Genomic DNA, 13,242 nt, shown 5'->3' on the forward strand with positions numbered 1-13,242 from the left:
ACTGTCAGAGGGCAGAAGGGCTCAGAGCTGCCCTGCCTGAGCACTGTAGCGGCGCATGGTGCAAACTTGCAACACAAACAGGGAGTACAGAGGGGCTGAGGCCTCTGGGCATTCCTGGACTGTGATCTTCACCTAATGCTGAAATGAGTAGGGTTAGGATGCTTTTCTCTCACTGCATTTGGAGCAACCGCTTACTCCGGGGTGTGTGTGTGTGTGTGTGTGTGTGTGTGTGTGTGTGTGTGGGATTTCCATCAGGTATCATCTATAAGGAAGAAACAGAAAACATGAAAGTCATCAATGCTTCTTACTCAACGGTCCTTTGGACCTGCAGGGATTTTTGGACCACGAGTAGGCTCGGCAAAACCGGCCACAGCAGCCACTGTGATGACCAGCAGGAGAGGGAAGCCCTGGGTGGAGGGAAATTCAGGAAAGGAGACCCAGTGTAGGGCCCTGGTTTCCCCTGGTGGCAAGTGGGTCAGGAGACTTCACATGGCGAACCACCAGCTGAGTGTGGAAGCTCCTCAGAGGGCAGTGAGCTGGGCAGGGGGCTGTAGAGGAAATCCCAGGCAGAAAAAGTCATGTGCACGGACGAGGGGCAAGAGGGGGTTGTTTGGTGGAGGTGGGTGTTGGGCTTCAAGGACAGGCCAGGGTACGATGGGGGCGAGTTCCCGCCCAGGCTGGACTGGGAGTGCTCTTTTAAGGTCTGTCTTCAGTTCAAGTTTATCCTGAATGCAGCGGAGAGCAGCATGCTAAGACTGTGTGTGATAGTTGGATAGGCATGGGGAAGCGGGAAGGAAAAAGTGGAGGTGGAGACTCTCCGTGGGTCCCTGCAGAGAAGGGAGGGGCCTGTGGGAAGAGCATACAGGGAACAGATGGGACAGGTGTTGAGATGACAGAACCCATGTTATTTTAGCAAAGGGTGAAAAAGAGAAATGAACCCAGGAGAGAAAACTGCACAGACTATGCTACCCTTGGTTTGGCCTGAAAAGTAGTAAGAAATCTTCTCATACTTGTGATGTTAAAATGGCATATGGCATTTTGAAAATGCCAATATAAAATTAAAATAACCTGTTTCTATTCAGTGTTGTCTTAAATGGGACTATTTTCCTATTGTTCCTAGTATTCCCAGCTCTGACCTAGAACCACCATTCATTTATTAATGAGGCAGAAACAAAATTTTAGGCCACCGCAGGGTTTCCTGGGCCAGCTTCTAGCTCTCAGGTGCCCTGAACACCGCTGCTCATGCCACCCACGTCACAAGCATCCTCCCCACAACAACCAAGTAGAAGCTGAGCAATGCCATACGTAGGACGTGAACACACCCATCCTGGACTTGCTTAGACACACCTAAAACACCGACTCAACAAAAAAACCAAAGTAGATCAAACAATTTTCTTTTGCGGAAACACTGTTGTGTGTATGTTTTCCCAGAACCTTGAACCAAACTGAAGTTATTTGATTTGGTGATCTCTTTGCATATCATTTTAATTCAGGGAATAAAAAAATAGATATCCCTGTTGAATCTCTATGAATGCAGTTGGCTGACAGAAGGGACGTGCCCTGTGCAGCTCCCTCTCATTCCAGTCCTGTCCAAGGCTTGCTTTTCATGACTCCTGGGAGTAGACCCCGGCCAATACAAGACATTAAGGAATAAAAATGAGACAAGGATAGAACTTCCTCAGTGCAGGACTTCATGGACTGGTTTCTGTGTGGCTGATCCAGCCCTGAGCCTCAGCAGCCCTGGTATCAGGGACCCCCTGAGCTGGACACCGTATCTCAGAGGACCACAGAGAGCACACCGACATGCTTGTTCCCCTTCATCCTCTGTGAACCCAAACTGAGGAGTGTATGAGCTGGGGCAGAGGACTGTCCTGTCTCTTGAATTTCTAGCCTTAAGACTTTCCACAAACTTTGAGGGAAAAAATCACCTGCACTTTACTGGTTATTCTGACAAATGAAATAAGGTAGATGCAACATTAATTTAATGTTGTTAAATTAATGACTATATATGTTGTCCCGTTACAGACTGTGAAGTCCATACTTCCCTCCTTCCAAAAGAAATCATTACTTTTCTCTTCTGGAATAGCAGGGACGATGATCCTGACCATGTTGTGAGGTCAAGGCTGTACCACCCTGCAAGGTAAATATTATCACTGATACTCAGAGAAGTTCAGTTGCTTGTTCACAACCATGCAGCTGGCATGTCACTGAGACAGGGTTCAAGCTCGAGTCCTTCTGATTCAGAAGATATTTCCAGTGAGCATACCAGGTAAAATCCCAGTAGACTCTGTGCTGCTCTTTGCTTTCAAAAACAGCCCTTAGAGCCCTGGCTGGTGTAGCTCAGTGGATTGAGCGTGGGCCTGCGACTCAGACAATTGCAGTTCGATTCTCAGTCAGGGCACATGCCTGGGTTGCAGGCCAGTTCCCTGCAGGCCAACTCCCAGCAGGGGGCGCACGAAAGGCAACCATACATTGATGTTTCTCTCCCTCTCTCCTTCCCTTCCCCTCTAAAGATAAATAAATAAAATCTTAAAAAAAAAAAAACAACCCTTAGTGAGAGCTGTGTATATCCACTGAAAATAATCAGAAACACTACCATGTTCATAGCCAAATGAATGCAATTTAGCATTGCCTTGGTTTAGACTCTGAATGAAATAGAACGAACCTTTACAGCCCTGTCCAGTACTAACAGGAATGGCCTAATTTAAGAAGAGCTGAAGTTTTGATCAAGCTGTCACTGTTGTCAAGCTGGCTGTGGAATAAATTTCTTTAAAAATTTTTGGAATGGAAAACAGCATGGCAGTTCCTCAAAAAATTAAAAATAGAACTACCACATGATCCAGCAATCCCACTGCTGGGTGCACACCCGCGGCAGGGAAGCAGGGGTCTACAGGCCCGTGTGCACAACAGCGTTACTCATAATAACCACAGTGGGAGCCGCCCCGACGGTCTCCCGATGGATGAACGGGTAAACAAAACATACGCACACTGGACCATTACTCAGGAAAGAAAGGGAATTCTGACATATGCTACACCGTGGGTGCACCTTCATTCCCAACACGAAAAGACAACTACTGCATGATTCCACTTACATGAGACCCCTAAAGCAGCCAGATTCGTAGGGACAGAAGGCGGAGTGGTGGCTGCCAGGGGCAGGGGGCAGGGGGCAGAGGGAAGGAAGAGTCGTTGTTTAATGGGTACAGTCGTGGTTCGGGAAGATGAACAGTTCTGGAGGTCTGCTGCCCAATAATGCAAATGTACTGAACACTGCAGAAATGTACACTTTAAAAGGGTTAAGAAAGCACATTTTACATTATATGCATTTTACCACAATTTAAAAACTAAATATTAAGTTTTGATTGTTACGTAGCAAGTGAAAAATACTTTTCAGACATTAGTTGGGTTCCCTCTGTGCAGACCAGTCACCCAATAAAGTCTTGCTACTGTGGAAAAGCTGCAAACCATTCTCTGTGTTCCATGAATCACTGCCCACCTTCAATGAGACACACAGAGGGCGGTGAGGAGAGAGGGCAAGGTCAGGGGCCTGCTCTCTGGAAGGGGGTCTAGTGTTGCCCAGGGAGTCGGCAGCACAGTCAGGGGCTACATGCCATTAGTGAAGGAAAGGAAATACAAGGTTAAGGACATTTGCCTGGTGGAGCTGACCTTAAGAAAAACCGAGGGAGAAACCTCCCCAGAGGGCATCGTGAGAGCAAAGCCACCAGCTGTCATCACAGTCTCTGCCCTGGGTAGCAAGTCCCCAGATGAGGAAAGAGCATCAGAGTGGTGAATGTGACTGAACAGTCATGGTAAAGCTAATTTTAAACTCTTCACATAATTCAAAAGCACCACAGAAACCCGTCTTTCCTACGGTCAGCATTTCTGGCATGAAAACACAATAGCTACTGTTTAAGGCTGATTTGCTGACATAGACATTTGACACTAGGAAGTGTCCCCCTAAATTTGGGTACTAATGACAAGTCCTTACTATATTGTAAGCATCCATGCAAGACTTCCATACTTCTAAAGGCCATGCTTCCTGTGCTCACTCGCCCTCTCTTGGTCTCCGGTCCCCCAGGGAGCTGCTGCCTTCCTCAAAATGACCTGACTTACTAAATTCAAGAGTGGTACAGCCATCTCTGCTTGGCTTTGGCTTGAGTAGCTGACTTCAGGTTGGCGAAAAGCAAATGCCTGGAAGTGCTTCTTGTCCTGCCTTCCCCATTCCCAAGAGGCTTTTCCGGTTGACCAGCCTTGTGCTATTGAGGCATTCCTTTCCCGGAGCCACTGCAACTTGCCTGCACAATTCCCCTGCACACACACATATCTTTCTGCGTTTACACAAAACAGTCCCTGAATTGTTCATTCAAGGATGTTGGATAGTCTTCAAAACATTCTGACAAACTATTTCCCCTGGAAATAAATATCGAACTATGACCAGGCTCTTAAATTTCATGATATGCAATAAATAAAAATAATCTTTAAATAAGCTTTCATCACTGTTGGTGGTGTGTCCTCAGTAGGAATATGATGAGCTCACCCCGCTGTTCCAGCTGCAGACACTGGTCAACTTCCCAGGCCCACGACATCTGAGTGGCTGCTGCAAGCAGGCAGGGGTGCAGCCTGGTCACCCACTCCGCATCTGCTGTAGCATGAGTGCCCCCTGGAGGCCATGGCAGGTGTCTAAAACACCTGATGTATTTCATCCTACTGCCTGAACTCAAGGCTCCAGATTCTGACTACAAAGACTGAACGAATTAATGCATTATTACATGTAAAGCATTTTAACACATAACAGTTATACAGGAAAGCAGATACACCAGTCATATATAACTTGGTTTACTGTAATTGCTCAATTAACATTAGTATTAGCTTTTATTCAGATCATAGCTACTGACAAAATCAGTTGCCTCAAAGCATCGCTGGCTGAAATTACATGTACTCACGAAAACAGTAACACAGATTAGAATTTCCTGCACCTTAAATCCCCCATGCTAATAACTATAACTCCACTTTCGTATAATGCTTTTAACTTCCTCAACTCTTTTAAATCTAAAATTCTTTTTCTTAATCGCTTTTATATATCTTGAGCCATACAATACCCTATGATATCAAGTTTTATTCTTATTTTATACATGAGCAAATTTAAATTAATGATGCTAAAAAACCATGAACTACCTTTTCTACAACATTCAGCCTTCAATCATCTAACAGAACCAGGTGCATATTTTTCTCATAGTCTTCGCGTGGCATGGCAGCATCTTTACAAGCTGGTCCTAACCTGTCTGCCCAGCCTTGACCTCTGCTGTAGTTCCCCTTCACCCCTCCTTGCCCTTGCCCAGGCTGGCCCTTGCCTTGGAAGGCTCTTCGCCCTCCTCTTTCCCAACAGGCAAAAACCCCTCTGCTGTGAAGCCCAGCTCCAATACCACATGCTCGGTGAAGGGGCCCCAGCCCCAAGCAACAGTCACTGAAGGGAAGTGCTGCACCACCCCCAGTTAATACAGCATCCTGAAGAGCCAACGTCATCCACCTCCTTCAAGACCATTATCTGGTCAGTGATACTCAGCTTTCTCTGTGATTCTCCTTCACAGGTGAGATTTCGGTTTGTGTTCTTTTTAGAAAGTTTAAGTTAATAAATACATATCACAGCTTCCTCCTGACTCACTTCTTAAGAAAGTCTACAACATGTAGGAGGTGAGAAAGACTTCATGGCAAGAGTAAATACCGCCCGCTTTGTCTTCTTAGGGTAGGCAGAGGCTTCTGGCCAACACAACATTTTCCTTGGCATCTCAGTGTGAGGCAAGATTTTAGGTATATGATTCCCTGCAGCTGACAGGTAGATTGGGAATACCACGGAAAGGCCAAGATGCTAGGTGAAGCGAGTAGACTCACATGCCTGAACCTGAACTTCAGATCGCACTACGAAGGTTGATTTGTAGAGACAGTGGCCCTTTTCCTCTGTAGTGTTCTCAGCTACACAGAGAGTTTTACTTTTGGTTCTCAGACTGAGGTGACCTCGTCTGGTCTTGTCAATGCTGTTATGTACAGAGCACACTGTGGGGTCCCCAAACGTGACTGCAATAGAAATATCACTTTGATGCCAGAGGTCTGAGGTTAAGAAGTGCAGATTTGCTGACAGTCTTCCAAAAACTGAAAAATCTAAAAATGTCCTGGTTTTAAAATCTTCCAGAGAAAGGGGTAAGAAGAAAAAGAAAAGAATCTTTTATATACCTCAGAAAAAATACCAAGGTTAATCTTGTACTCACAGAAATGTCATAAATTGCAGTAAAATGTTGATAAACAGTATAAGATTAGGCCCAAAGGCTTCCTGTCAGATTTTATATTTTTCCATTTCAGAAACATTCCTAATATGGAAGTGCTTGTGGCTTGGCCCTGAATGTACCCTTCTTGAGACGTTAAGAGCTGAGCCATGGGGCAAAGTGTCCTGGAGGGACCCTCGACCTCTCAGCTCACTGCAGGCAGCTCTGGGTGGCAGGGTGGCTGTGCCCTGAAGCTGGAAGGGTGCTGGCGCCCACTCCTCCCTCACGCACTGGTCCACCTGGGCTGGCAGACACTCAGCTGCTGATTTCCCAAAGCAACCACTCCTCACACCCAGAAGATTCTATTTTATAAAAGGATCCTCGGTGTCAGCCACATTCAGCGCTTTGCAAAAAGGACCTAGGCTTTCAGACTGTCATGTTATCAGGTTTTCAACGGCATACTCTTTCAAACCCTTAAAGGTCCAGAGGAACAGGTGATGGCAGAAACGAAGGCCCTTCCTCTGTGGAACGCTGTTCCATCTATGTTAACAGTCAACTCCCCTGAGAAAAGGAACCCTGTTTTCACATAGGAACCAAGGCTTGTAGGGGGCAAGTCTGGCTAAAGTCCCACCTCAGTGAGCACAATGTCACTGCTGAGCACTGTGCACCTTGGTGGGCTTGGGCGTGCCTTGCAGGCGACCCTTGGTTTTCCTGGACTGAGAGGTCCTTATATAACCCATCTGGTCACTTTTGTTCTCAATTCTGAGGATCCTTCTTTATTCAATTTCCTTCAGGTTTTTCTCTTATAGGAGGGTGTCTAAATAACTATAAATACTTTCAGTGTTTATTACAAACTCCATGGACAAATTATATAACACCTCTAAAAAGGTGATTCACTCACTAAGCACTGAAAAATCACCTCAACACATAAAAGGAGTCAGGATGGTGGCCTAGTCTGTGGGAATGTATCTGGCAGAGTTGCTCATCCTCGAAGAACAGCCCAGAGAGGCCCAGCAGGGGAGGCCTGTGTCCTGGTGGAGGGCCGGAAGGATGGCTTTCTCAGTCTGACCTTATGCTCCCTAAGCCTTGGCCAGGAATCCTCTAAAAGTGTAACAGAGCCATCCAGAGTTAACCTGGACATGTAAAAAAACCTTAGTCTCCTGTTTCATTCTCCTGGCTGCTTTCCACCAAAAGGCCTCAGAAGTTTTCTGTCCTTTAAGAACTGTCCAAATTTTAAATGAGTAACTTTTATAGTGTAATGGATAGACTCATGCCAATCTGACTGTCAATTCAATGTTCCCATGTAACTAACTAGGAAGCTGGAAAGAGTGTTCTAGAAACAAATCAAGTATCATTTCTGCAGCACAGTCACTGCCATCTGAGGGGCCCCAGGAGAAAGGTGGGAGCCGTTTGCTCAGGTCTCTGAGAGAAGCAAGGCAGACAGCTCTGACTCTCAGGACTGATCACTAGTCCAATCCGCACCTGACCAGATGTCCCATCTGAGGCCGGGCGGGCAGCACGCAGCTCGTGGGGCAGGAGCCACCTGAACTGCGTGTTACTTCTAACTCAAGTGCCTCCCAACCCTGTGACCCAGCAAGACCCTAGCCTCTCTCATCCTTAGTGGATTCTCCATAAAATGGAATGAAGAAAGTCCCTTTCTATGCGGGAAGTCTAGATAGGGCACCTGGATAGGTCAGGTGGACTATTTGACTTCATGACCCTGCTCACACAGACATGGAAAATTCAAAGTTTGAGCCGGGTACATGGCCTAGAGTTTGTTAAAATCACTGATTTGACACATGCATGCTACTTACACTTATCTCTGGAGCTATTGGCAAGCCTGTCTTTTCTTTAATTTCTTGAATTTTTGAAGTCTGGTAGATAAACTCATCCACAAAAAAATCTATAACCAGGCTAAAAACATTTTTTGCTAGTATCCACAAGAACAGCATAATGTTGGAGGATCATAAAATTTTATTTGTATTACCTGTCCTCAACTAATCCTCTGACCACAAAAATAAAGGTTTTTTACCCTTTGAGATCTCAGCATTTCTTCAGAGTAACTAAATAGAAGTAAAGAATATCACTGAGTGACTGCATAGAGGTGATATTCAAACACATGTAATCTATCTACAGCAATAGGTCCTGAAGTCTTATCTATCTCATTCAAAAGACAGTCAATACCCACAAGATTAGCCTATATCCCAAAGACTGGCCAATATTTTATTTTATTTATTTTTTAATCCTTACACGAGGATTTTTATTACTATTGATTTTAGAAAGAGAAGAAGAGCGAGAGGGAGAGACATTAATGTGAAAGAGAAACATCGATCAATTGCTTCCTGTTCATGCCTTGACCAGGGATTGAACCATAACATTTTGGTGTACGGGATGATGCCCCAACCAACTGAGCCACTGGGCCAGGGCACAGGCTTGCCAATATTTAAAAATTATACGTATGCCCATGTCCTTCAGAGGGAGAGTTAAGTGAGCCTATGGGGCCCATGCTATTTTAAGAAAAGAGGATGCCCACCAAATCTGCCCCCTCAGCTGCTCCCTTGAGTCGCCTGCCTTTGACTTGACTTCCTGAAGTAACAGAAGTTTTTTTCTACTGTTGCTTTCTCCACAAAGTCAACTACATAATTATTTCTGAAAGTCAAGAAAGCCATAGCAAATATTCAAAAGCACCAAATGGCAAGATCTAACTTCAAGTCAACATCTCTTTTTCTTCTAAACTGTAGAAAATCACATGGCATAACTCCATATATAACAAACCGCTAATCTGGGTTGAAAAGTTCAGCATGATTAACTCTTGACTTTGCAGCAGTCATGTTGATTTTGGCCACATTTGGAGGATCCCTGTGTTTGCTCATAAAGTATGTGCTGAAGGATAACAAGGTTCAAGTGTCTTTCCACTAAATCATGTTGGAGAAACGGTAAGTGATTTTTGTTTTGTTTTTACATTAGTCACCAGTCAAGGATGACTAGTCCCAAATATCCAAAATGTTTCCTTTAAACCAGAGTTGTTCTTTTTCAGAATAATAGCTGGACCTCGTGCCTAATTCTTGCCCAGGTAAGGCTTTTATAAAATAATTTTTTCTCTGCCTATGAGTTCTTCTTCAAACCGGACATTTAGTTTTTATAATGAAAACTGATAAAGAGCGAGGGCAAAGCTTCCAAGAGGTATGTGCAGGGAATCTGTTAGGGAACGAACAGGGAAGTAGTTGAATGGAAAGCGGAAGTCTGAAGTTTATAGTGATACCATCAGCTGCCATTTATGGCACACAGGGCTATGTATCTACATACCATAACATTATGAAGTAGGCACCTTTGTTTTACCTCCATCTTAGAAATGTGAAAACAGGCACAGAGGAGTCAAGTAGTTGGCCCAGGTTCACACAGCTAGTAAGCCACAGAGCCAGGACTGGAACCAGGCAGTATGGCATCTGGGCTCTTATGCTTGGCCTAGTCAATAAACAAAGAGGAACTAAGAACGCCCGCTGGGCACAGGAAGACATCCTCAGAAAGAACTGGAGATAAACAGGTATTCAGCTCCTGGACTAGAAAGATCAGCTACTTTCTGCTCATGGTGGCCAGAGTGCTGAACCATTTCAAGTTTACACAAGACAATCTCTGAGTTCCATTGCTTTGACACTTGGCATGCCGATCCTGTTCTGAAGCCACAAGATACACAGCCCAGTTTGGCCCCCATAGGCCCATGTTGCACAGCTTTCGTCTCTGCTCAGGACAAAGGCCTCTTTCCACATAAGGCAGAAATTATTCCTCAACTGTCACTAAATACCTAGCAACAGAAACTGATGGTGCATCCGGTAGCTTACTGCCTTTCCTAGGAATGATATGCTAAAATAAAGAACTATAAGAAACGTGCATTGGATATGTTAGAATTGTCCATCAGTCGGCACTTATATACTGATATTTGTAACAACAGAGGAGAGTGACAAAATCCCCCCAAAAAGACAAAGGAATGAAAGCAGAAAAAAGTGACATGCCATAAATTGCCTTAAAGTCCATTAATCTGGGAATTCCTTTGGAGATTTTGAACTCCATTTTGTACCCAATCTGTGGCTCTCGGGATGACCATCACCTAGTGTTTGTCATGTGTATTTCGGCAGCTGTCTTGCAGGTAAAGATATCTGCAAACTTAGAGACATGGACAGACTCTCAGGGGCGTCCCTCAGTGGTCCAGTTTGGACTAAAGATATGCTGAGAAGTAGAGGCCAGGGTTTCCAACACTCAACCCCAGGCAGTCAGCACAGAGGACCCGTGGCCTCCGCTGGACCTGCTGGGCCATCAACGGAAGGAAAGCTGAGAATTCTTATGTGTGCATCTCTCCCCTCGAAAATGAAACAACACAACTCCTGACCTTCTGCCACTAAAGAGAAACGCACCCCTTATATGCCAATGGATTTCCTGCTTTGACGTGCCCATCTATCTGGGCATCAGCTCTGGCTCACTCATGTGCACACTTCTTCCTCAAATATTTATCAAGCAGCATCTGCTCCTCCTGAGTCTGCACAGAGCAAACAGGAGCAAGAGAGCGTGTCCCACAAGTAGCTGCAACATTGGGAGCCGGAGTGGGTGCGGGATAAGGACATGAATAACTAGAATGTAAGAACTGTCCTTAGGACACTGAGCACAAACTTCCTGGGCAAGCAAGTGCTATGGAATTAGGAGTAATCAGAGGCCAACAGAGAAGAGCTCAATAATACTTCTGGAAGGGTCCAAGCCCATCAGAGTGGGGGAACCAAGAGATGAAATCAATAGGTGATGAGGAGCAGGACTTCAGCGTGATCACACAGAGAGGCCTGTGGTTCTTGGGGAACAAGAAAGGCCCAGGAGATACAGGGCACTGTTCAGGGAAGGTGCGGGGGTACCTTGCAGTCGCAGCCAATGGGCTTCCTGCACTCCTCACATGTGCTGGCATAAAGGGCCTCGAAGCAGGTCAGGCAGTAGGGGCTCTCTTCCCTCAGGATGTACTTCTTGCCAAAGAGAGATTCTTCGCAATGGTGGCAGTCAAAGCGTTCGGTCATTTTGACACCTGATTTTTCAACAACCTGTTGAAAAGATGAGAAAATACGTGTCCCAGTGAGCACACTGTGAATGCCATGCATACTGACGCATTAGCTGTCCTGCCATCTGTCAGTCACCCCTAGCCAAGGGGTGGCTCTCTCCTCTGGGTGAAGAGTTGAAACTCACCCTTGCCACGGTCATAATTTTCAATACTTTCTCAAAAAATTAGTTGGGGGCAGTTTTGTGTTTGACTGTATTCCATGGTTTTAAAAAAGTTCCAAATGTCATTGACTGTATCAAAAAAGGCCACCTCGGTTTTGGATACAAGAGCTGACATAAGAGCCCTCACACATGTGCTTCAAATGTGCCACTGGGTATGTGTCTTTCCTTTCTCCCTCCCCCAGACTAGAAAGGCATGGCTAGAAACAACAGGTTCAATCTTTTCTTTTTTTTAATTTCATTTCATTTTTTATTGTATTTCTTTCCATCTCCATTTATATGGTCATTTCTATGAAGAGTTTCCATGAGTTCCCCTTTATGGATTCCTAAATTTGAATAGTAAGAAACAGCAGTGGCACAAACCTTGACCTTGACATTGCACTGGGAAGCACAATTTCCTCTTGCACAAGAAAAAGTGCCATACATTCCTCAGGCAGCTCATTTTTCCCAGATGAAGAGATCATCCTCCCACTGCCCGTGTATCCAGAAAGCAGGCCACAGGGAAAGGCCAGCTTCCAAGAACAGGGATTAGCACAGAGCAGGAAAGCCATGGCCTCTCCCGGCAGCACCTCCCGGCTTCCAAAAAGGAACAGGAATGCATCTCCACGCCAGCCACAGTACATATTTCCAGGGTGAGCATAGAGTATGCATGAGCAGAGGGGGTGGGGGGAAGTGGAGGGCCGCAAGAGGTTTTTACCTTTCTCATCCTCTTGTGCCATTCCCAGACACAGGTTAGCACTCTTCCAGAACGTAAGAGGCTCCTGTGGAAATGCTTGGTGTGGAGAAACACCTCCAGGACATTACAAACACAGAGCTGATACTTTTCTGGAATATATTCTCAGGTGGCAATATTTAATTTGTGAAAAGTAAGAAGTTTTATAAATTGTTAAATATGTGGACTGGCTGACTATAACTCTTAGCAATGTTTCATGAACTCTAATTAAACTTGGTTCAATTTTCCATCATTTCAAACCATTTAAGGGTGGAATTTCAGAATAATACCCTATGATGCAAATAAAGTATTGTTGCCTGGTTCATGATAACAGCAAATTTGATACTGTTTATTAATTTTGTACTGTTATATATATATAAGATCTAGACAACTGTAAGCAAAGACATGAACAACGTTCAAGCATCCAGACTTGGTCATTTCCACATTTATAGAATAGTTATTTTCCAAGAGTATTAAACATGCAGCTGGACACATGTGGCAAGACCCAGCCTTCTAAATCTCTTTTTTTGGAGTTAAAGAAAACATTGTCTGGACATTCTTGTGATAAGATCACAAGATGGGGCTGTTAAGCATTTGCATTATTATTCTGAGACCCAAAGTATAAATATTATTTGTACTGAAGCCACTGCACTTTGTGGCAGCTAAGTTGGCAGAAGACTCAATGCTTTCCTATAATTCTTCAGTTATTGGCCTTGAAAGTGGCCTGCCTCCTTCCTTCCTTCCCTCCTTCCTTCCTTCCCTCCTTCCTTCCTTCCCTCCTTCCTTCTTTCTTTCTTTGGTGCTGCGAATAGGATATGAACCTGCATGGGGAGACTCCATTGGACATTTATTTCATTGCAATTCAACAGCATCCTTCCAACATATATATTTTTCACAATAAAGGTTGCCATTTATCTGTGGAACCAAAGGTCTATGGCCCATTCTGTTCACACATACGTAAGGATAATGACTTGAGAATCTGAAATAAAAACAATGAAAGGAGACAGAATGATAAATTATGGGATT

The 13,242-nt window shown here is 44.8% G+C and overlaps 1 protein-coding gene across 2 annotated transcripts in view; it reads right to left on the reverse strand.

Moving 5' to 3' along the window:
- Positions 1 to 13,242, reverse strand: part of FHL2 (four and a half LIM domains 2) — a 68,772-nt gene that overhangs the window by 18,189 nt on the left and 37,341 nt on the right. For both annotated transcript variants that reach the window (XM_037054979.1, XM_037054978.1), the window contains exon 2: positions 11,150 to 11,329. In XM_037054979.1, the coding sequence (XP_036910874.1) occupies positions 11,150 to 11,305 (156 nt within the window). In that variant the 5' untranslated portion in view covers positions 11,306 to 11,329. The remainder of the gene's footprint in view (positions 1 to 11,149; positions 11,330 to 13,242) is intronic.

This window comes from Sturnira hondurensis, unplaced genomic scaffold, assembly GCF_014824575.4.
Source record: "Sturnira hondurensis isolate 20B ecotype Veracruz unplaced genomic scaffold, ASM1482457v3 Scaffold0008480, whole genome shotgun sequence".
NCBI lineage: Eukaryota > Metazoa > Chordata > Mammalia > Chiroptera > Phyllostomidae > Sturnira > Sturnira hondurensis.